The 20,087-nt window shown below is 41.2% G+C and overlaps 1 gene segment (V, D, J or C); it reads right to left on the reverse strand.

Moving 5' to 3' along the window:
- Nucleotides 1–203: 203 nt before the first annotated feature.
- Nucleotides 204–12,634, reverse strand: LOC128588631 (T-cell receptor alpha chain V region PHDS58-like). The segment is given in 3 exon segments: nt 204–541; nt 11,964–12,317; nt 12,444–12,634. Coding segments are annotated over 3 exon segments (738 nt in total).
- Between the last annotated feature and the right edge of the window lie 7,453 nt (nt 12,635–20,087).

A 20,087-nucleotide genomic window follows, 5' to 3' on the forward strand; every position in this document is an offset into this window, starting at 1 on the left:
CAAAAACTCTTTGCCTGGACCAATGTCATAAAGCTTTCTCCTATGATTTCTTCTAGTTGTTTTAAAGTTCTTTCATTCTATTGTGACCAACACTTAGCACACAAAATCTGTGGTTTTAAACTGTAGTTTCAGAGACACAATCTAGAGCCACACTACTCCCTGGTGGGGGACATAAAAACCTCAGAAAATGGGTTTGGCTGTACTCAAGCGTTTCTGTTCAGCTTCCCTTGAAGTTTCATCAGTGTGTCACTCACAGCACAGAAGTACACAGCAGAGTCACTCCAAAGGGCAGATGTTTTCTTCAGGTGAAAAGAGGTTTGGCTCTTATTAAATTCAGCCTCAAAACCATAGTTGCCTTTAACCAGGTTGTCCCCTGTGATGTATTTTAGAAGAAACTGGAGGCCTTCCTTGGGATACTGGACATACCAAAAGAGATAAGGGCTCCCAGAAATTGAATAGGTGCATTTCACAGTCAGAGGATTCCCTTCAGAGACAGTAATCTGAGCGTCCGGCTGAGTCACTGACTGAGCTCTCAGTTCACCTGCAAATTAATTCAGATTGCATGTTAGTGAAGCTGATGAAGAGAATGTAAGTGGACTATATAAGTGGATATGGTCAGAGGGTTTACTCACTCAACATGAAGAGAAGCACAAGTGTCAAGATGCATGCGGAAGTCATGGCTCCAGCTGAGCTTGCTGAGGATTCCTTCCCAGACCTCCTTGCCTGGGGATACAAACCCACCTCAGAGACTGTGCTCTAGAGAGGGATCAGCATCCCCTGTATCAACACAGGGTTTTTCAGGAAACCTAGTGATTCCTGGCACCTGTATCTTCTCTCTGTTGAGCACACTCCTGGTCTAGCTCCCCAGACCTCTGTGGGGAGCAAGCCTGCACCAACTCTTGTACTGGGATAAACCTTACACTGCACTGCCCCCTAGAGACCACACAGGGTGGGGTGGGTGACTTGACTGTTAAGTAGCAAGTGCTTCTTAGTCCCTTTACTGGGCCAACCTGTGGACATTTACACTTCCCATGAGAGACTTAATGGAGGAATTTGGTGTTCAAGGGAAAAGAAACAAGTCTGTACATGCTGAGTGGATGAAGTTTTAAATGACTTGTGTTCTCTTAAGATAATGTAGAGACAGAAAGAAGGGAAAAAGAATTTTTTTTTTTTTGAGATATTCTCACTATGTTGCTCAGACTGGAATCATAGTGGCTCACTGTAATGTCTAAGTCCTGGTCTCGAATAATCTTCTTGCCTCAGCCTCCTAAGTAGCTAGGACTACAGGTGCACACCATATTCCCAAATGGTATTTCAGGAAATAAATAGGAAAATGAAGAGAATGTGCACCTTTGCAAGAAGACAGAGAGAAAAATAAAAATAAGAGATAAGAAAAAGCAAAACAGGAGACAAAGTAAGGAAAGAGAAGAGAAATTACAAAAGAAATGAGAATCTTGTTCTTCTCTTTAGAAGTAATTTAGAGCTGGTGTCTATGTAAACTCTTGGTGAACAAATAGTAACTCAGAAGTTAAAGATTCATACAAAAAGAACCTTCAAGCTTCTCCATAAACATGTCTTTTGAGAGAGAAAAGGAAGATTAGGTATTTTGAACACCTCATGGCAGATTTGTTCTATTAAACAGTAGATAAAAAGCAAAGAAAACCTTTCTGAAGGTGTTGAAAATAGATATTTTCCACATGCAGAGGCTACTTAAAACAGACATCAAAGGAACTGCATATTCAGTAAAAATGTGTAGTTAACTAAAGCTGGGGTATTATTATGGTGATAAAGGGCTCATTTGAGGGGAGGATAGGCTAAAATTTTGTATGAAAAAATATCACAATAGCATTTTAATTATTAAATAGATTCAAAAATTTTTTTTTATTTTTATTGTTGGGGATTCACTGAGGGTACAAGAAACCTGGTTACACTAAATGCATTTGTCAATAGATTCAAATTTAAAAGAATGAAGTGAGTATTAATTTAAAGAAGTTGCTACGATGCATCTTACAAGGGTACATGTGAAATTTACTAGGTGTAGAATATAAATGTCTTAACATAATAACTAAGAAAATGCCATGAAGGCTATGTTAACCAGTTTGATGAAAATATTTCAAATTGGTCCTTTTGGGGGGGGAGGAGACAAGATGGCTGACTGAAGCCAGCTTTCCACAGAGGCTCCTGTTCAGAAGGAGAGTTAAAGGATAAAAATTCAGCAAGTAACCTGGTGGATTTGAGCTGCACTAAGAGAGAAGGTTGTAGAACGCATGTCAACCCCTCTGAGGCGAGCTGCAACCACAAGGATACAAACAAAAGGTACAAAATCCATCACCAAGTGGACGGGAGTCCCCTCCCCCATGGGAACGGCTCAGAATGCCCCACAAACAACCGGGCAGAGTTCAAAGGTCCTCACACTACACTCCATGGGAGAGACTCCCTAAAAACTGGACCTACCTCCCCTACTAGGGTGCCACGGCATCCTGCTGCCAGGCATAAAACTGTATAAACTGTATATAGTCTCTACCTGGAATTCTGAGCTCCCAGCACTCCCCTTCGCTCACACTGGGGTCTGGAGGCCAGTCCCGGTCGGTTGGCAGAGACGGGACTGCACCGGAGTGGCAGTTCCCTGAGGCACAGTGCGACAGCCATCTTTTGGTGACAATACGGCCAGGCATAAAACTGTGTGGAGCTCTGTGTGTTCTCTGCCCGCAGCCCCAGGCTCCCAGCGCTCCCCGCGCTCCCCTCTGCTGTCGCTCCGAGGTCCGGAGGCCTGACCCCCAGAGGTCCAGACTCTTGGGCAATTGTTCGAGGGGTGTGGACAGTGCTGGGCTGCAGCCTGTCGGTGCAGACTCTGCGGTGCGGGAGCGGAGAGACGAGGGTTGGCTGGAGGGGAGCTACACCGGAGCGTCCGTTGCCTGAGCCATAGGGCAGCGGCCCTCTTTTGCTAGCAATATGGCTCACTACCGAATATTCTGAAGCCACAGCCCCTGTCTCCCTGGGCAACCAGAGACTCTGAGTTTGCCTGAGGCAACTCCAGCTTGCAAACCAGGGAAACTCCCAGGGTGGGGCTGACCCAGAGGTCCACTTTACTAAACCTAAGATGCACCTGGCCCTCAGGGGATCGTCAGCCTATAGAAAATACAGGAGCAAAGACAAGCTGATTTGGAGCTCAATTCAGCTTCTCTTCTGCAGGGGAACCGCAGAGTTGTTCTGTTCTGTTCTGTCAGTAACATTAATCAGGGGTGAGACTGGACCTGAGTGAAAACCCCTCAACCATCATCAAGTGCCCGAGGTTGTCAGGCCTCACCTCCTCCTGCTGGAGAGAGGCAGAGCGCAGCGGCCTGGCAGACTTCCTTGTGATTCAGGCAGGTACAAACTCTTGGAGTACCGATTCACTACAGGCAACTGGGTCAGTCAACTGCAGGGCTATCAGTGACTGGATGTGAAGTGGTGCAAGGTGGGGAAGGAGGCAGCAACCTTCCCAGACTGATTTATTGGCTGGGTGGCTTCGCCTGACTCCACGCAGCACTGGAGCAAGCCACACCAGAGTAGTCACCAGACCCCTGTGGTCCAGTGCCCAGAGACCTCTTAAATTCTCTCACCTGAGACAGGTGCAGACTGAGACAAATGATTTGGACCTTTTTGAACTGAACCAATCACCTAAGGACATATCAGGTGGTGCCCTGGGTGCACGGTGAAGGCTTGATTTTTCTTCTCCAATTGTTTGCCGGTGGGGGGCGGGGTGACTTAATTGCTGATATTTCTCCACAGCTGAGACTTAAATCCAAAGTATCTGTTTCACTAGGGTGGAACAGAAACAAGCTGAAAACAAGACAGAACCATTTAGCCCCACCACACCAGACAGGGCCCCAGTTTCTCAGGCCACAACACTGTACAGGCCTTCAACAAAGCTCCAGGGGAAAAAATCAGAGGGAGTAAAACAACCATGGGGTGGAATCAGCAGAAAAACTCTGGTAAGATGAATAACCAGAATAGATCAACCCCCCCAAGGAAAGATATGGCAGATGCAATTGAAGATCCCATTCATAAACAACTGGCTGAGATGTCAGAAATTGAATTCAGAATTTGGATTGCAGACAAGATTAACAAAGTGGAATTAGGAATTCCAGGAGAAATTCAAAAGCCGTCTCAAGAATTTAATGAATTTAAAGACAAAACCACCAAAGACTTAGACACACTGAAGCAAGAATTGGCAGCCCTCAAAGATATAAAAAATACAGTAGAATCCCTCAGCAACAGAATGGAGCAAGCAGAAGAAAGGATTTCTGACATCGAAGATAAAACCTTTGAATGCTCCCAAACTCTCAAAGAGGAAGAGAAATGCAGAGCAAAATGGATCACTCGCTCTGAGAGCTCTGGGATAATTCGAAGAAGGCGAATATCTGAATCATAGGGGTTCCAGAAACAGATGAAGTGGCCTCGCTGGGCACAGAGGCCATTCTACATGAAATTATGAAAGAGAATTTTCCAGACATGCCTAGAGATTCTGAAATTCAGATAGCAGACAGCTTCAGACCCCAGCACGACTCAACCCCAATAAGACATCCCCCAGGCATATCATAATTAACTTCACTAAAGTAAATATAAAGGAAAAAATCCTCAAAGCTGCCAGGAGAAAGAAAACCATTACCTTCAAAGGGAAGAATATTAGAATGACTGCAGATCTCTCTGCTGAAACTTTTCAAGCCAGAAGAGGGTGGTCACCGACTTTTAATCTCCTAAAGCAAAATAACTTTCAACCCGGGATCTTGTATCCAGCTAAACTGACTTTCATTTATGATGGGAGAAATTAAATACTTTAATGACATTCATATGTCGAAGAAATTTGCCATAACAAAACCAGCTCTTCAGGATATTCTCAGACCTATCCTCCATAATGACCAACCCAATCCTATACCACAAAAGTGAACTCACTCAGAAACTTCGGATCAAACTCCAAGTTCCACACTGGTGAAAGGATTAAAACTGCCGACTGGACTTTTGAAAAACTCAATACCCAAAACTTCACCACACTTATCTATATTCTCCATTAATGTGAATGGCTTAAACTGTCCTCTAAAGAGGCATAGGTTAGCTGATTGGATACAAAAACTCAGGCCAGATATTTGTTGCATACAAGAGTCACATCTTAACTTAAAAGACAAATACAGACTCAGGGTGAAAGGATGGTCGTCCAACTTTCAGGCAAATGGTAATCAGAAAAAAGCAGTTGTTGCAATTTTATTTGCAGATACAATAGGCTTTAAACCAACAAAAGTAAGGAAGGACAAGAATGGTCACTTCATATTTGTTAAGGGCAATACTCAATATGATGAGATCTCAATTATTAATATCTATGCACCCAACCAGAATGCACCTCAATTTATAAGAGAAACTCTAACAGACATGAGTAACTTGATTTCCTCCAGCTCCATAATCGTCGGAGATTTCAACACTCCCCTGGCAGTGTTGGATCGGTCCTCCAACAAGAAGCTGAGCAGAGAAATCTTAGATTTAAACTTAACCATCCAACATTTGGATTTAGCAGACATCTACAGAACATTTCATCCTAACAAAACTGAATACACATACTTCTCATCAGCCCATGGAACTTACTCCAAAATCGATCACATCTTAGGTCACAAGTCTAACCTTAGTAAATTTAAAGGAATAGAAATTATTCCATGCATCTTCTCGGACTGCCATGGAAAAAAACCTGAGCTGAGTAACAACAGGAATCTGCATACTCATACAAAAACATGGAAATTAAATAACCGTATGCTGAATGATAGCTGGGTCAGAGATGAGATTAAGAAAGAAATCACCAATATTTTGGAACAAAACAACAATGAAGACACGAACTATCAGAACCTCTAGGACACCACAAAGGCAGTTCTAAGAGGGAAATTTATTGCACTACAAGCCTTCCTCAAGAGAACGGAAAGAGAGGAAGTTAACAACTTAATGGGACATCTCACGCAACTGGAAAAGAAAGAACATTCCAACCCCAAACCCAGTAGAAGAAAAGAAATAACCAAAATTAGAGCAGAACTAAATGAAATTGAAAACAAAAGAATAATACAACAGATCAATAAATCAAAAAGCTGGTTTTTCGAAAAGGTTAATAAAATAGATAAACCTTTGGCCAACCTAATCAGGAAAAAAAGAGTAAAATCTCTAATCTCATCAATCAGAAACAAGAAAGATGAAATAACAACAGACTCTTCATAAATCAAAAAAATCCTTAATGAATATTACAAGAAACTTTATTCTCAGAAATATGAAAATCTGAAGGAAATTGACCAATACTTGGAAGCACGTCACCTTCCAAGACTTAGCCAGAATCAAGTGGAAATGTTGAACAAGCCCATATCAAGTTCGGAAATAGCATCAACCATACAAAACCTCCCTAAAAAAAAAAGCCCGGGACCAGATGGTTTCACGTCAGAATTCTACCAAACCTTTAAAGAGGAATTAGTACCTATATTACTCAACCTGTTCCAAAAGGTAGAAAAAGAAGGAAGACTACCCAACACGTTCTATGAAGCAAACATCACCCTGATCCCCAAACCAGGAAAAGACCCAACAAGAAAAGAAAATTATAGACCGATATCACTAATGAATATAGATGCAAAAATATTCAACACGATCCTAACAAATAGAATCTAGCAACACATCAAACAAATTATACATCATGACCAAGTCGGTTTTATCCCAGGGTCTCAAGGGTGGTTCAATATACGTAAATCTATATATGTAATCCAGCACATAAACAAATTAAAAAACAAAGACCATATGATTCTCTCAATGGATGCAGAAAAAGCTTTTGATAATATCCAGCATCCCTTCATGGTCAGAACACTCAAGAAAATCGGTATAGAAGGGACATTTCTTAAACTGATAGAGACCATCTACAGCAAACCCACAGCCAATATCATATTGAATGGAGTTATTGGAATCATTTCCACTCAGATCAGGAACCAGACAAGGCTGCCCATTGTCTCCATTGCTTTTTAACATTGTAATGGAAGTTTTAGCCACCGCAATTAGTGAAGAAAAGGCGATCAAGGGTATCCATATAGGGTCAGAAGAGATCAAACTTTTGCTCTTCGCAGATGATATGATTGTATATCTGGAAAACACTAGGGACTCTACTACAAAACTCTTAGAAGTGATTAAGGAATACAGCAGTGTCTCAGGTTACAAAATCAACATTCATAAATCGGTAGCCTTTATATATACCAACAATAGTCAAGTTGAAAAAACAATTAAGGACTCTATCCCATTCACAGTAGTGCCAAAGAAGATGAAATACTTGGGAGTTTATCTAACAAAGGACATGAAAGATCTGTATGACGAGAACTATGAAACTCTAAGAAAACAGATAGCTGAGAATGTTAACGAATGGAAAAATATACCATGCTCATGGTAGGTTGGGAAGAATCAACATTGTTAAAATGTCCATACTACCCAAAGCAATATATAATTTCAACGCAATCCCAATTAAGGCTCCACTGTCATACTTTAAAGATCTTGAAAAAATAATACTTCATTTTATATGGAATCAGAAAAAACCTCGAATAGCCAAGACATTACTCAAAAATAAAAACAAAGCAGGAGGAATCACGCTACCAGACCTCAGACTATACTACAAATCGATAGTGATCAAAACAGCATGGTACTGGCACAAAAACAGAGAAGTAGATGTCTGGAACAGAATAGAGAACCAAGAGATGAATCCAGCTACTTACCGCTATTTGATTTTTGACAAGCCAATTAAAAACATTCAGTGGGGAAAAGATTCCCTATTTAACAAATGGTGCTGGGTGAACTGGCTGGCAACCTGTACAAGACTGAAACTGGACCACACCTCTCACCATTAACCAAGATAGACTCTCACTGGATTAAAGATTTAAACCTAAGACATGGAACTATAAAAGTACTAGAAGAGAGTGTAGGGAAAACCCTTGAAGAAATTGGGTTGGGCAAGTTTTTTATGAGAAGGACCCCCCAGGCAATTGAAGCTGCTTCAAAAATATACTACTGGGACTTGATCAAATAAAAAGCTTCTGCACAGCCAAGAACACAGTAAGTAAAGCAAGCAAACAGCCCTCAGAATGGGAGAAGATATTTGCAGGTTATGTCTCCGACAAAGGTTTAATAACCAGAATCCACAGAGAACTCAAACGCATTAGCAAGAAAAGAACAAGGGATCCCATCGCAGGCTGGGCAAGGGACTTGAAGAGAAACTTCTCTGAAGAAGACAGGCGCATGGCCTTCAGACATATGAAAAGATGCTCATCATCTTTAATCATCAGAGAAATGCAAATCAAAACTACTTTGAGATATCATCTAACTCCAGTGAGACTAGCCTATATCACAAAATCTCAAGACCAGAGATGTTGGCGTGGATGTGGAGAAAAGGGAACACTTTTGCTCTGCTGGTGGGAATGCAAATTAATACATTCCTTTTGGAAAGAGATATGGAGAACACTTAGAGATCTAAAAATAGATCTGCCATTCAATCCTGTAATCCCCCTACTGGGCATATACCCAGAAGACCAAAAATCACACCATAACAAAGTTATTTGTATCAGAATATTTATTGCAGCCCTATTCATAATTGCTAAGTCATGGAAAAAGCCCAAGTGCCCATCGATCCACGAATGGATCAATAAATTGTGGTATATGTACACCATGGAATATTATGCAGCCTTAAAGAAAGATGGAGACTTTACCTCTTTCATGTTTACATGGATGGAGCTGGAACATATTCTTCTTGGTAAAGTATCTCAAGAATGGAAGAATAAGTACCCAATGTACTCACCCTTATTATGAAACTAATGTAGGACCTTCACATGAAAGCTATAACCCAGTTATAGCCTAAGAATAGGGAGAAAGGGGAAAGGGAGGGGAGGGAGGGGGAGGGAGGGGGATTAATGGGATTACACCTGCGGTGCATCTTACAAGGGTATATGTGAATCCTAGTAAATGTGGAATGTAAAGGTCTTAGCAAAATAACTAAGAAAATGCTACAAAAGCTATGTTAACTAATGTGATGAAAATGTGTCAAACGATCTATGAACCAAGTGTATGGTTCCCCACGATCATACTAATGTACGCAGCTATGGTTTAATAAAAATAAATAAAAATATAAAAAAAGAATCCATCGCCAAGTGGACGGGAGTCCCCTCCCCCATTAGAACACTCGCAGCACACTTTCTACAAACAAGCAAGCAAAGTTCAAATATCCTCCCATTTTATCCCATGGGAGAGACCCTCTCAAAACCAGACCTCCTTCCCCTACTAGGTTGCCATGGCACTCTCAGGCCAGGCATAAAACTGTATATATTCTCTACCTACAATTCTGAACTCCCAGCACTCCCCTCAACTCTCACCCTGAGGTCTGGAAGCCTGTCCCCCATGGAGTCCAGATTCTTGGGTATGTTCTTGAGAGGTGTGGACAGGGCATGGAATGCTGCTGGTCAGTGCTGATTCTGTGGCTCAGGAATAGGGAGAAGATGGTCAACTGAAATGGAACCATACAGGAGCAGCGGTGCCCCAAGGCACAGAGCAGCAGCTTCAGTGGGAGTAATAGGGCTCACACCCCTGGGGGTATTCTGGACAGGCACCCCCTGTCTCTCTGGGCAACCAGAGGAGGCCAGGCATCTTCTCCGATGGCAGCCACTGGCAGAACAGATCTGGGAAAGAAATGCAGGCCCCATGAGTAAAGGGTATGCCTGAGGCAGTATGGGCCTGGGCAGAGCACATGGACTAGACAGGCGTCCTCAAACTTTTTAAACAGGGGGCCAGTTCATTGTCCCTCAGACCATTGGAGGGCCGGACTACAGTTTAAAAAAAAAAAACTATGAACAAATTCCTATGCACACTGCACATTTCTTATTTTGAAGTAAAAAAAAAAAGGGAACAAATACAATCACACCACCTCATGTGGCCCACGAGCCACAGTTTGAGGACCCCTGGACTAGAATATGCACATGCAGAGATGGTAGACTCCCAGGGCAGGGCTGACCCAGAGGACCGCTTTACTGAGCCTAAGATGCACCCGGCCCTCAGGGGATCATAGCTGAGACAAAGGCGGGCAGGCAGAGGCTGAAACTGACAGCCGAGTGTGACAGCCACCCCAACACAAACTGCAGCAGAGATCAGGCAGCGGCACAGACCGGGCCTGAGTCGCAGTTTCTGTGAACTCAAACAGCATTTGATCTGCAGGGGAATATAGCTGGGACAGAAACAAATTCTGTGAAGTTGTTCTGTTCTGTCAGCAACATCAACTGGGACCGGGCTAGAACTGAGTGAATCGCCCCAGCCTCCATTAAGCACCCAAGATTGTCAGACCTCACCTCCCCCTACCAGATAGTGGCAGAGAGCAGCAGTCTGACTGAGGAGACATAGATTTCCCTGTGACTCAGGCAGGCACAAACCCCTGGAGCATCTGCTCATTGGAGGGAATTGGGTCACAGCCCTGAAAGGTTATCAGTGACTGGGTGTGACAGAGGTGCAAGGTGGGGAAGGAGGCATTAGTCTTCCAAGACTAATTTATTTGCCGAGTGGATCCTTCTGACCTCACAGAGCACCGTAGTGAGTCATACTTGAGCTTCCAGCAGATCCCTGCTATCTAGTTGCTGGAGACATTTTGAACTCTCCCACCTGAGATAGGTGCTGACTGAGACAGTTGATTTGGACCTCTTGAACTGGGCCAATCACCCAAGGACTATCCAAGTGGTACCCTGGGTGTGTGGTTGTGGGAAGGTTTGATTTACCTTTTCCAATTGTTGTTTGGCGGGGGGGGCCTTAATTGCTGGTATTTCTCCACAGCTGAGACTTCAACCCAGAGTAACTGATTCTTACATGGATGGAGGTGGAACATATTCTTCTTAGCAAAGTATCTCAAGAATTGAAGAAAAAGTATCTGATGTACTCAGCCCTACTATGAAACCAATTTATAGCTTTCATATGAAAGCTATAACCCAACTATACCCCAAGAAAAAGGGGAAAGAGGAGAGGGAGGGGAGGGAGTTGGGGAGGATAGGTAGAGGGAGGGTAATTGGTGGGAACACAACTACGGTGCATTTTACAAGGGAACATGTTAAATTTACTAAGTGTAGAATATAAATGCCTTAACACAATAACTAAGAAAATGCAGTGAAGGCTATGTTACCCAGTTCGATGAAAATATTTCAAATGGTATGTAAAACCAGTACATTGTACCCCATAGTTGCATTAATGTACACAGCTATGATTTAATTTTTTAAAAAGAGTAAAAAAAAATTGTAGCAATTTTAAACATATGAGAATTGATTTCTAATATCCCAACTGTCAAATCATCTGAAAATACAACAATAATAAAAAAGAAAACAAAAACAACATTGGCAAAAGTTACTATCCCTTCAGTTTTGAATATTTCTGATGTGCATTTGGAGAATGTAAGATACCAAAAGAATAAGAATCAATTGTTACAACTGGGAAAAATAAAATAAGTTTTAATGTAAAATTAATGGAACGTGGCATCTAAATTTACCATCCCCTCTCTCCTTAATAGTCCTTTAAAAAATACTGAAGAATTTGAGTTATTCATTCTTCTTTCTTCAATATTCCCAATAAATTATTAAAATCTATATGAACATGCTATTATATTGAGAGGAGCCAGAAAAAAAGACTCTAAGAAAACTACCCTGAAATGAACTAGTTGGGGAAGCAGTTAAGTATTCAAGAAGATATGCCTACAAAAGGTGGCTTGCATTCATTTTGGATCACTGAAGAACAAAATGATGAATGGAAAGCAAAATTCTTCTGTGCCACATCACAATACCCATACCCACCATTATAGTGTATCAGTCTCATGCTAGCTTGCACAGCAAATCTCTGAGAACCTCCATACTGTGAAGTAAGAACACCATGGCTTCTACTTTGTCAGAATTCAAAATCTTTCAGACACTCACCCTCCCTAGCATCCTCACAAAGTTTGTGTTCAGCTCCCCCTGCAGTCCCAGGCACTGTGGCACTCACAGCACAGAAGTACACAGCTGAGTCACTCCAATGCACTGGGTGTTTCCTCAAGTTGAAGGAAGATTCTCTCTTCCTAAATTCCGCCTCAAAGCCATTGATGCCTTTCACAATGGGGTCCCCTGAGTAGTATCTGAGGAGAAGCTGGAGGTCTTGGCCTGGGTACTGGACATACCAGTAGAGAGAAGGAGTAGCACCATATGAATAGTTGCATCTCAACTCCAGAAAGTCTCCCTCAGAGACAGTGACAGGGCCGACCTGCTGAGTCACAGACTGGGCTCTGGCATCTCCTGAAAAATTAATGTTGTATCAGTGAAAGCAGTGCAGGCTTGTCTATGAAAAGCATGTCTACTAGGATTTGAACAGAAAACAGTTAACTTCTATAGAACATGGGACCATAATGGAATGTTACTCACGCAGGGCAAAAATCATCCCCAGTACTGCCAGGAGCAACAGGAGCATGACTGAGCAGGGGAGATGCTGCAGGTGTCTCTCTGGAAATTCTTCTCTTGGGAAATCAGGAAAATGGCTATGGAACCCAGTTCTTGGAAACAGGAGGTGTGAGTAAGGTTGGGCTAGTCAAGTCCCTCCTTTCTGTAAAAATATAAAACCTTCTGAGATGATCTTGGGTGCTTTCTGACTCTGAGTCGTCTCACTCTTCTTGTCTTCAAAGAACTCAGGGAGGGTGCGTCTGTCAGTCAGCTGCAGGAAGGAGGGGCTCATCAGAAGAAAGTGTTGATCAGAAATGGAAATGGAGAATCTCTAGTTTGTGAAACATCACCCTCTGGAGGTCAGATGTAGGACAGAAGACACAGACTCCCGACGGGAAGCTATTATGTGCTTTCCTTCTGTTTTGAAATGTATAGAAAACTTCCCCTGAACATATTTCTTTATTCACTAATCTGTACTATGTCATCCGCTCTAGTATATTACATGAATCCTAGCAGAAATGAAAAAAATGAAGACTGTAAAATAGAGGAAGAATTTACCTTACAAAGAAAATGATCATACAATAAATCTATCAGATATTGGAGTCCATCAGCACCTTTGTGTAAAAGCAGTGGAGTCTTTCCATAGAAACAATCAGATCAACTTTTCTAGGCTGAGCTTAGATGACTTAGTGGCAGTGAGAATCAGATGTGGAGGATCCAGAGATAATTGTTTTGATTGCTAATATTAAAAATAAGACTGGGGGCGGCACCTGTGGCTCAGTCGGTAAGGCTCTGGCCCCATATACCGAGGGTGGCGGGTTCAAAACCAGCCCCAGCCAAACTGCAACCAAAAAATAGCCGGGAATTGTGGCGGGCGCCTATAGTCCCAGCTGCTCTGGAGGCTGAGGCAAGAGAATCGCTTAAGCCCAGGAGTTGGAGGTTGCTGTGAGCTGGGTGAGGCCACGGTACTCTATCAAGGGCCATAAAGTGAGACTCTGTCTCTACAAAAAAAATAAATAAATAAAAATAAAAATAAGACTGGATCTACAAAATAAAAGGCTAAAACAAGGGTCCTCACCAAGGAAAATGAATTACCAATTTGTCTACGTCAAAGAGAACTACAAATATTCAGTGGCTTTACATCAATAATAATAGTCCGATAAAAAAGTTAAATAACATTGACATCTGCTCACAACATGAGTGGAGTATTCCGCTCAACTCTAGGTACCACACTTTTAATGAAACATTGATAAATTTTAGTTTCTACAGTTGAAACTGAGCAGACTGGTGAGGGTATTGACAAATAAAGCATAAATAATTTTTGACAAAATTAAGGACAGAGTAAAAATACCTTTGCATTAATCCTGGAATCTTAGAGGGAGTACACCCATTAGACAGGAGCTAAAAGAAATTTCTCAGAGGAATAAAAGACATGGGAGCAGTTTGATCATGAAATCTCACAGAGACAAGTAGCAGTTTTATTAAACTGAAAGTCAGGTCTTATAAAATGAGAGCAGTGTTAATTGTGACCAACAGCAATTGGAAAGAAGCCTTTTCTTCCTACCCACTTAAGCTTATAGATCCCTGGGGCTAAAAAAGTGACTATTACACCCTTTCAGGGGAAATAAGAATAGAAAAACAAGCTGCCTCCCCTGGGGCAGATAGGGCCCTTTTCTAAAGGGAGAAAGCCTCTTTGCCAGGGATGTGATTGTTTCTAGCAATATAACATCAAAACTGCCCTCAGGATCCTCATTTTCTTGCTTCTTTTTGCCTGTATCTTGGCTCCTACCTCTCAGAATTTGTTGTTTGACACTTTATTTTTATGTTGGCACTTAATTTTTATTTTTTGAATCAGGGTATTGCTCTTTTGCCCCAGCTAGAATGCAATGGCATAATGGTAGCTCACTGCAACATCATACTCCTGGACTCAAGTGATCCTCCTGCTTTAGCCTCCCAAGAAGCAGGAACTACAGGTGCACACCACCACACCTAGCTGCGTTTGAACCTGCACCTCCAGTATATGGGGCCAGCGCCCTACTCCTTGAGCCACAGGTGCCACCCACACCTAGCTACTTTTTTAAATTTTTTGTAGAGGCAGGGTCTGGAAATTGTCCAAGACAATTGTCCAAGCAGTATCAAACTCTTGGCCTCAAGCAGTTCTCCCACCTGAACCATCCAATATGCTAGGATTACAGGCATGATACACTATGTCTGGCCAGTTTCACACTCTAAATGTCCATGAATAATGCTTCTGATTCCTGGTATCGACCAACCATATCTGTTCTCTGCCTATCTCTACAAATTGCCCACTGACAAAAGTGCAAAGGGATAATGTGCAAATGAGGGAAGTGAAAGTAAGAGTGAAGCAGAACAAAACACCCCACGACAAGACTGTAATGGAAATTATAATGAATAACCTTTCAAACTGGCATTGGCATGATGGAGGGATGGGAGGAGATCTGGGGGATTCTAGAGGTAGGAGATTAAACAGCAGCAAATAGAAAACCCTGTTCACATACTCTAAACGAAAGGCTACAAGCTGACATGTGTTGACTACTTTATTAGTTTTCTACAGCTTCTGTAACAATTTATCACAAACTTGGTGATATTCCTCATAGAAAGAATAAGGTGGAGTAAGTCAGGCTAGGGCAGAGACTACACAGCCAGTCTGGTCTGGTCCTACAAGACCTTCACCTCACATCTTCCAGTCTTGTTCTTTTGCAAAGTTAGCTTCAACCTAAAAATGTATATTTTGAGTAGTTTAGAGTGATTGATTTAGGAGATTAACTTTTCAATTAGAAATGTTGTAATAGGTAGTGGGTTATGCTGTTTATTGTTTATTATTGTTTAAGATACGGGTTAATATGGTTTTAGCTATGAACTTTTGTATGTAAAACTGTGGTTTTGGAAAAAAGGGGCAGAATATTCTTGAAAGGTCTACTCTCACTCTTCTCCAGAATTGCTGCCCCTGGATATATAATAAACCTTGGTGGAAATATCCCCTGTCTCTAAGTACTGGCTGGACAGTGATAGGTGGTGAGACCCCTTTGTCAAGTAACATTGGTGACTTAAAACAATACAAACTTATCTTACAGTTCTGTGGGTTAGAAGTTAAGTAAATGTCTCATAGGACCAAACATCAAGGTGTCAGAAGGACTGTATTTTTTTCTGAACTTCTAGGGGTGAATGTTTTCTCCATTTTTCCAGCTTGTAGAGGCCACCCACATATCTTGGCTGGTGGCCCTTTTTTTTTTTTTTGTAGAGACAGAGTGTCACTGTACCGCCCTCGGATAGAGTGCTGTGGCGTCACACGGCTCACAGCAACCTCTAACTCTTGGGCTTACGTGATTCTCCTGCCTCAGCCTCCCGAGCAGCTGGGACTACAGGCGCCCGCCACAACGCCCGGCTTTTTTTTTTTTTTTTTTTTAATTTTTTTTTTTTATTGTTGGGGATTCATTGACGGTACAATAAGCCAGGTTACACTGATTGCAATTGTTAGGTAAAGTCCCTCTTGCAATCATGTCTTGCCCCCATAAAGTGTGACACACACCAAGGCCCCACCCCCCTCCCTCCTTCCCTATTTCTGCTTCCCCCCCCATAACCATAATTGTCATTAATTGTCCTCATATCAAAATTAAGTACATAGGATTCATGCTTCTCCATTCTTGTGATGCTTTACTAAGAATAATGTCTTCCACGTCCATCCAGGTTAATACGAAGGATGTAAAGTCTCCATTTTTTTTAATGGCTGAATAGTATTCCATGGTATACATATACCACAGCTTGTTAATCCATTCCTGGGTTGGTGGGCATGTAGGCTGTTTCCACATTTTGGCGATTGTAAATTGAGCTGCAATAAACAGTCTAGTACAAGTGTCCTTTTGATAAAAGGATTTCTTTCCTTCTGGGTAGATGCCCAGTAATGGGATTGCAGGATCAAATGGAAGGTCTAGCTTGAGTGCTTTGAGGTTTCTCCATACTTCCTTCCAGAAAGGTTGTACTAGTTTGCAGTCCCACCAGCAGTGGAAAAGTGTTCCCTTCTCTCCACATCCACGCCAGCATCTGCAGTTTTGAGATTTTGTGATGTGGGCCATTCTCACTGGGGTTAGATGATATCTCAGGGTTGTTTTGATTTGCATTTCTCTAATATATAGAGATGATGAACATTTTTTCATCTGTTTGTTAGCCATTCGTCTGTCATCTTTAGAGAAAGTTCTATTCATGGCTCTTGCCCATTGATCTATGGGATTGTTGGCTTTTTTCATGTGGATTAATTTGAGTTCTCTATAGATCCTAGTTATCAAGCTTTTGTCTGATTGAAAATATGCAAATATCCTTTCCCATTGTGTAGGTTGTCTCTTTGCTTTGGTTATTGTGTCCTTAGCTGTACAGAAGCTTTTCAGTTTAATGAAGTCCCATTTGTTTATTTTTGTTGTTGTTGCAATTGCCATGGCAGTCTTCTTCATGAAGTCTTTCCCCAGGCCAATATCTTCCAGTGTTTGTCCTATGCTTTCTTGGAGGATTTTTATTGTTTCATGCCTTAAATTTAAGTCCTTTATCCATCTTGAATCAATTTTTGTGAGTGGGGAAAGGTGTGGGTCCAGTTTCAGTCTTTTACATGTAGACATCCAGTTCTCCCAACACCATTTATTGAATAGGGAGTCTTTCCCCCAAGGTATGTTCTTGTTTGGTTTATCAAAGATTAGGTGGTTGTAAAGTGTTAGTTTCATTTCTTGGTTTTCAATTCAATTCCAAGTGTCTACGTCTCTGTTTTTGTGCCAGTACCATGCTGTCTTGAGCACTATGGCTTTGTAGTACAGACTAAAATCTGGTATGCTGATGCCCCCAGCTTTCTTTTTATTACTAAGAACTGCCTTAGCTATACGGGGTTTTTTCCGGTTCCATACAAAACGCAGAATCATTTTTTCCAAATCTTGAAAGTACGATGTTGGTATTTTGATAGGAATGCCATTGAATAGGTATATTGCTTTGGGAAGTATAGACATTTTAACAATGTTGATTCTTCCCACCCATGAGCATGATATGTCATTCCATTTGTTAATATCCTCTGCTGTTTCCTTTCTGAGGATTTCATAGTTTTCTTTATAGAGGTCCTTCACCTCCTTCGTTAGGTATACTCCTAGGTATTTCATTTTCTTTGAAACTATGGTGAAGGGAGTTGTGTCCTTAATTAGCTTCTCATCTTGACTGTTATTGGTGTATACAAAGGCTACTGACTTGTGGACATTGATTTTATATCCTGAAACATTACTGTATTTTTTGACGACTTCTAGGAGTCTTGTGGTTGAGTCTTTGGGGTTCTCTAAGTATAAGATCATGTCGTCAGCAAAGAGGGAGAGTTTGACCTCCTCTGCTCCCATTTGGATTCCCTTTATTTCCTTGTCTTGCCTAATTGTATTGGCTAGAACTTCCAGCACTACATTGAATAGTAAAGGTGACAGAGGACAACCTTGTCTGGTTCCAGTTCTAAGAGGAAAAGCTTTCAGTTTTACTCCATTCAGTAAAATATTGGCTGTGGGTTTGTCATAGATAGCTTCAATCAGTTTTAGAAATGTGCCACCTATGCCTATACTCTTCAGTGTTCTAATTAGAAAAGGATGCTGGATTTTATCAAATGCTTTTTCTGCATCTATTGAGAGGATCATGTGATCTTTATTTTTGCCTCTGTTAATATGGTGGATAACGTTTATGGACTTGCGTATGTTAAACCAGCCTTGCATCCCTGGGATGAAGCCTACTTGATCATGATGAATGACTTTTTTGATGATAAGCTGTAATCTATTGGCTAGGATTTTGTTGAGGATTTTTGCGTCTATATTCATGAGTGAGATTGGTCTGAAATTCTCCTTTTTGTTTGGGTCTTTTCCTGGTTTTGGTATCAGGGTGATGTTTGCTTCATAGAATGTGTTGGGGAAGATTCCTTCTTCCTCAATTTTTTGGAATAATTTCTGCAGTACAGGAATAAGCTCTTCCTTGAAGGTTTGATAGAATTCTGGAGTGAAGCCATCTGGACCAGAGCATTTTTTGGTTGGAAGATTTTTTATTTTTTCTCTGATCTCAGTGCTTGAAATTGGTCTGTTCAGGAGCTCTATTTCTTCCTGGCTGAGTCTAGGGAGAGGGTGTGATTTCAAATATTGATCCATTTCTTTCACATTGTCAAATTTCTGGGCATAGAGTTTCTGGTAGTATTCAGAGATGATCTCTTGTATCTCTGTGGGATCAGTTGTTATTTCCCCTTTATCATTTCTGATTGAGGTTACTAGAGATTTTACTTTTCTATTCCTCGTTAGTCTGGCCAATGGTTTATCTATTTTATTTATTTTTTCAAAAAACCAACTCCTTGTTTCATTAATTTTCTGAATGAGTCTTTTGTTTTCAATTTCATTGATCTCTGATTTGATTTTGGATATTTCTTTTCTTCTACTGAGTTTAGGCTTAGATTGTTCTTCTTTTTCCAATCTCATAAGATCTCTTGTGAGATTGTTGATGTGCTCTCTTTCTGTTTTTCGAATGTAGGCATCTAAAGCGATGAATTTTCCTCTCAAAACTGCTTTTGCAGTATCCCACAGGTTTTGGTAGCTTGTGTGTTCATTGTTGTTATGCTCAAGTAAGTTAATGATTTCCTCTTTTATTTCTTCCTGCACCCATCTGTTATTCAACAGAAGATTGTTTAATTTCCATGCCTTTGGGTGGGGTCGAGCATTTTTCTTAGAGTTGAGTTCCACCTTTAGTGCCTTATGGTCTGAGAAGATACAAGGTGAAAATTTCAATTCTTTTGATTCTGTTGATATTTGTTTTGTGTCCCAGGATATGATCAATTTTGGAGAATGTTCCATGGGGTGATGAGTAGAATGTATATTCTTTATCTTTGCGATGGAGTGTTCTATATGCGTCTATCAAGCACAGTTGTTCTAGGGTCTCATTTATATCTCTTATATCCTTGTTTAATTTCTGTTTAGAGGATCTGTCCAGCTCTGTAAGAGGAGTGTTAAGGTCCCTTGTTATTATGGTATTATCAGATATCATATTGCTCAGACTGAGTAAGGTCTGTTTCAAGAATCTGGGAGCATTTAAATTGGGTGCGTAGATATTTAGAATTGAAATGTCTTCTTGTTGTATTTTTCCCTTGACCAATATAAAGTGACCATCTTTATCTTTTTTGACTTTAGTTGCTTTAAATCCACATGTATCTGAAAATAAGATTGCAACTCCTCTTTTCTTCTGAATTCCATTTGCCTGAAAAATTGTCTTCCAACCCTTGACTCGGAGCTTTAATTTGTCTTTTGAAGCCAAGTGTGTTTCTCGCAGACAGCAAATGGATGGCTTGTGTTTTTTAATCCAGTCAACCAATCTATGTCTCTTCAGTGGGGAATTCAAGCCATTAACATTTATTGAGATAATTGATAAGTGTGGTAGTATTCTATTCGTCTTATTTGGTGAGAGTCCATTGCTTAGTTTTATCTTTTGCATCAGTGTGGAGGTTTGGTTCTGTCCTTTAATTTCTGAGTTCTTACTTTGCTGCTGATCCATTGGGGTGGTCAGTGTGCAGAACAGGTTGAAGTATTTCCTGTAGAGCTGGTCTTGTTGTGGCGAATTTCCTCAATGTTT

The sequence above is a fragment of the Nycticebus coucang genome, chromosome 6, assembly GCF_027406575.1.
Source record: "Nycticebus coucang isolate mNycCou1 chromosome 6, mNycCou1.pri, whole genome shotgun sequence".
Taxonomy (NCBI): domain Eukaryota; kingdom Metazoa; phylum Chordata; class Mammalia; order Primates; family Lorisidae; genus Nycticebus; species Nycticebus coucang.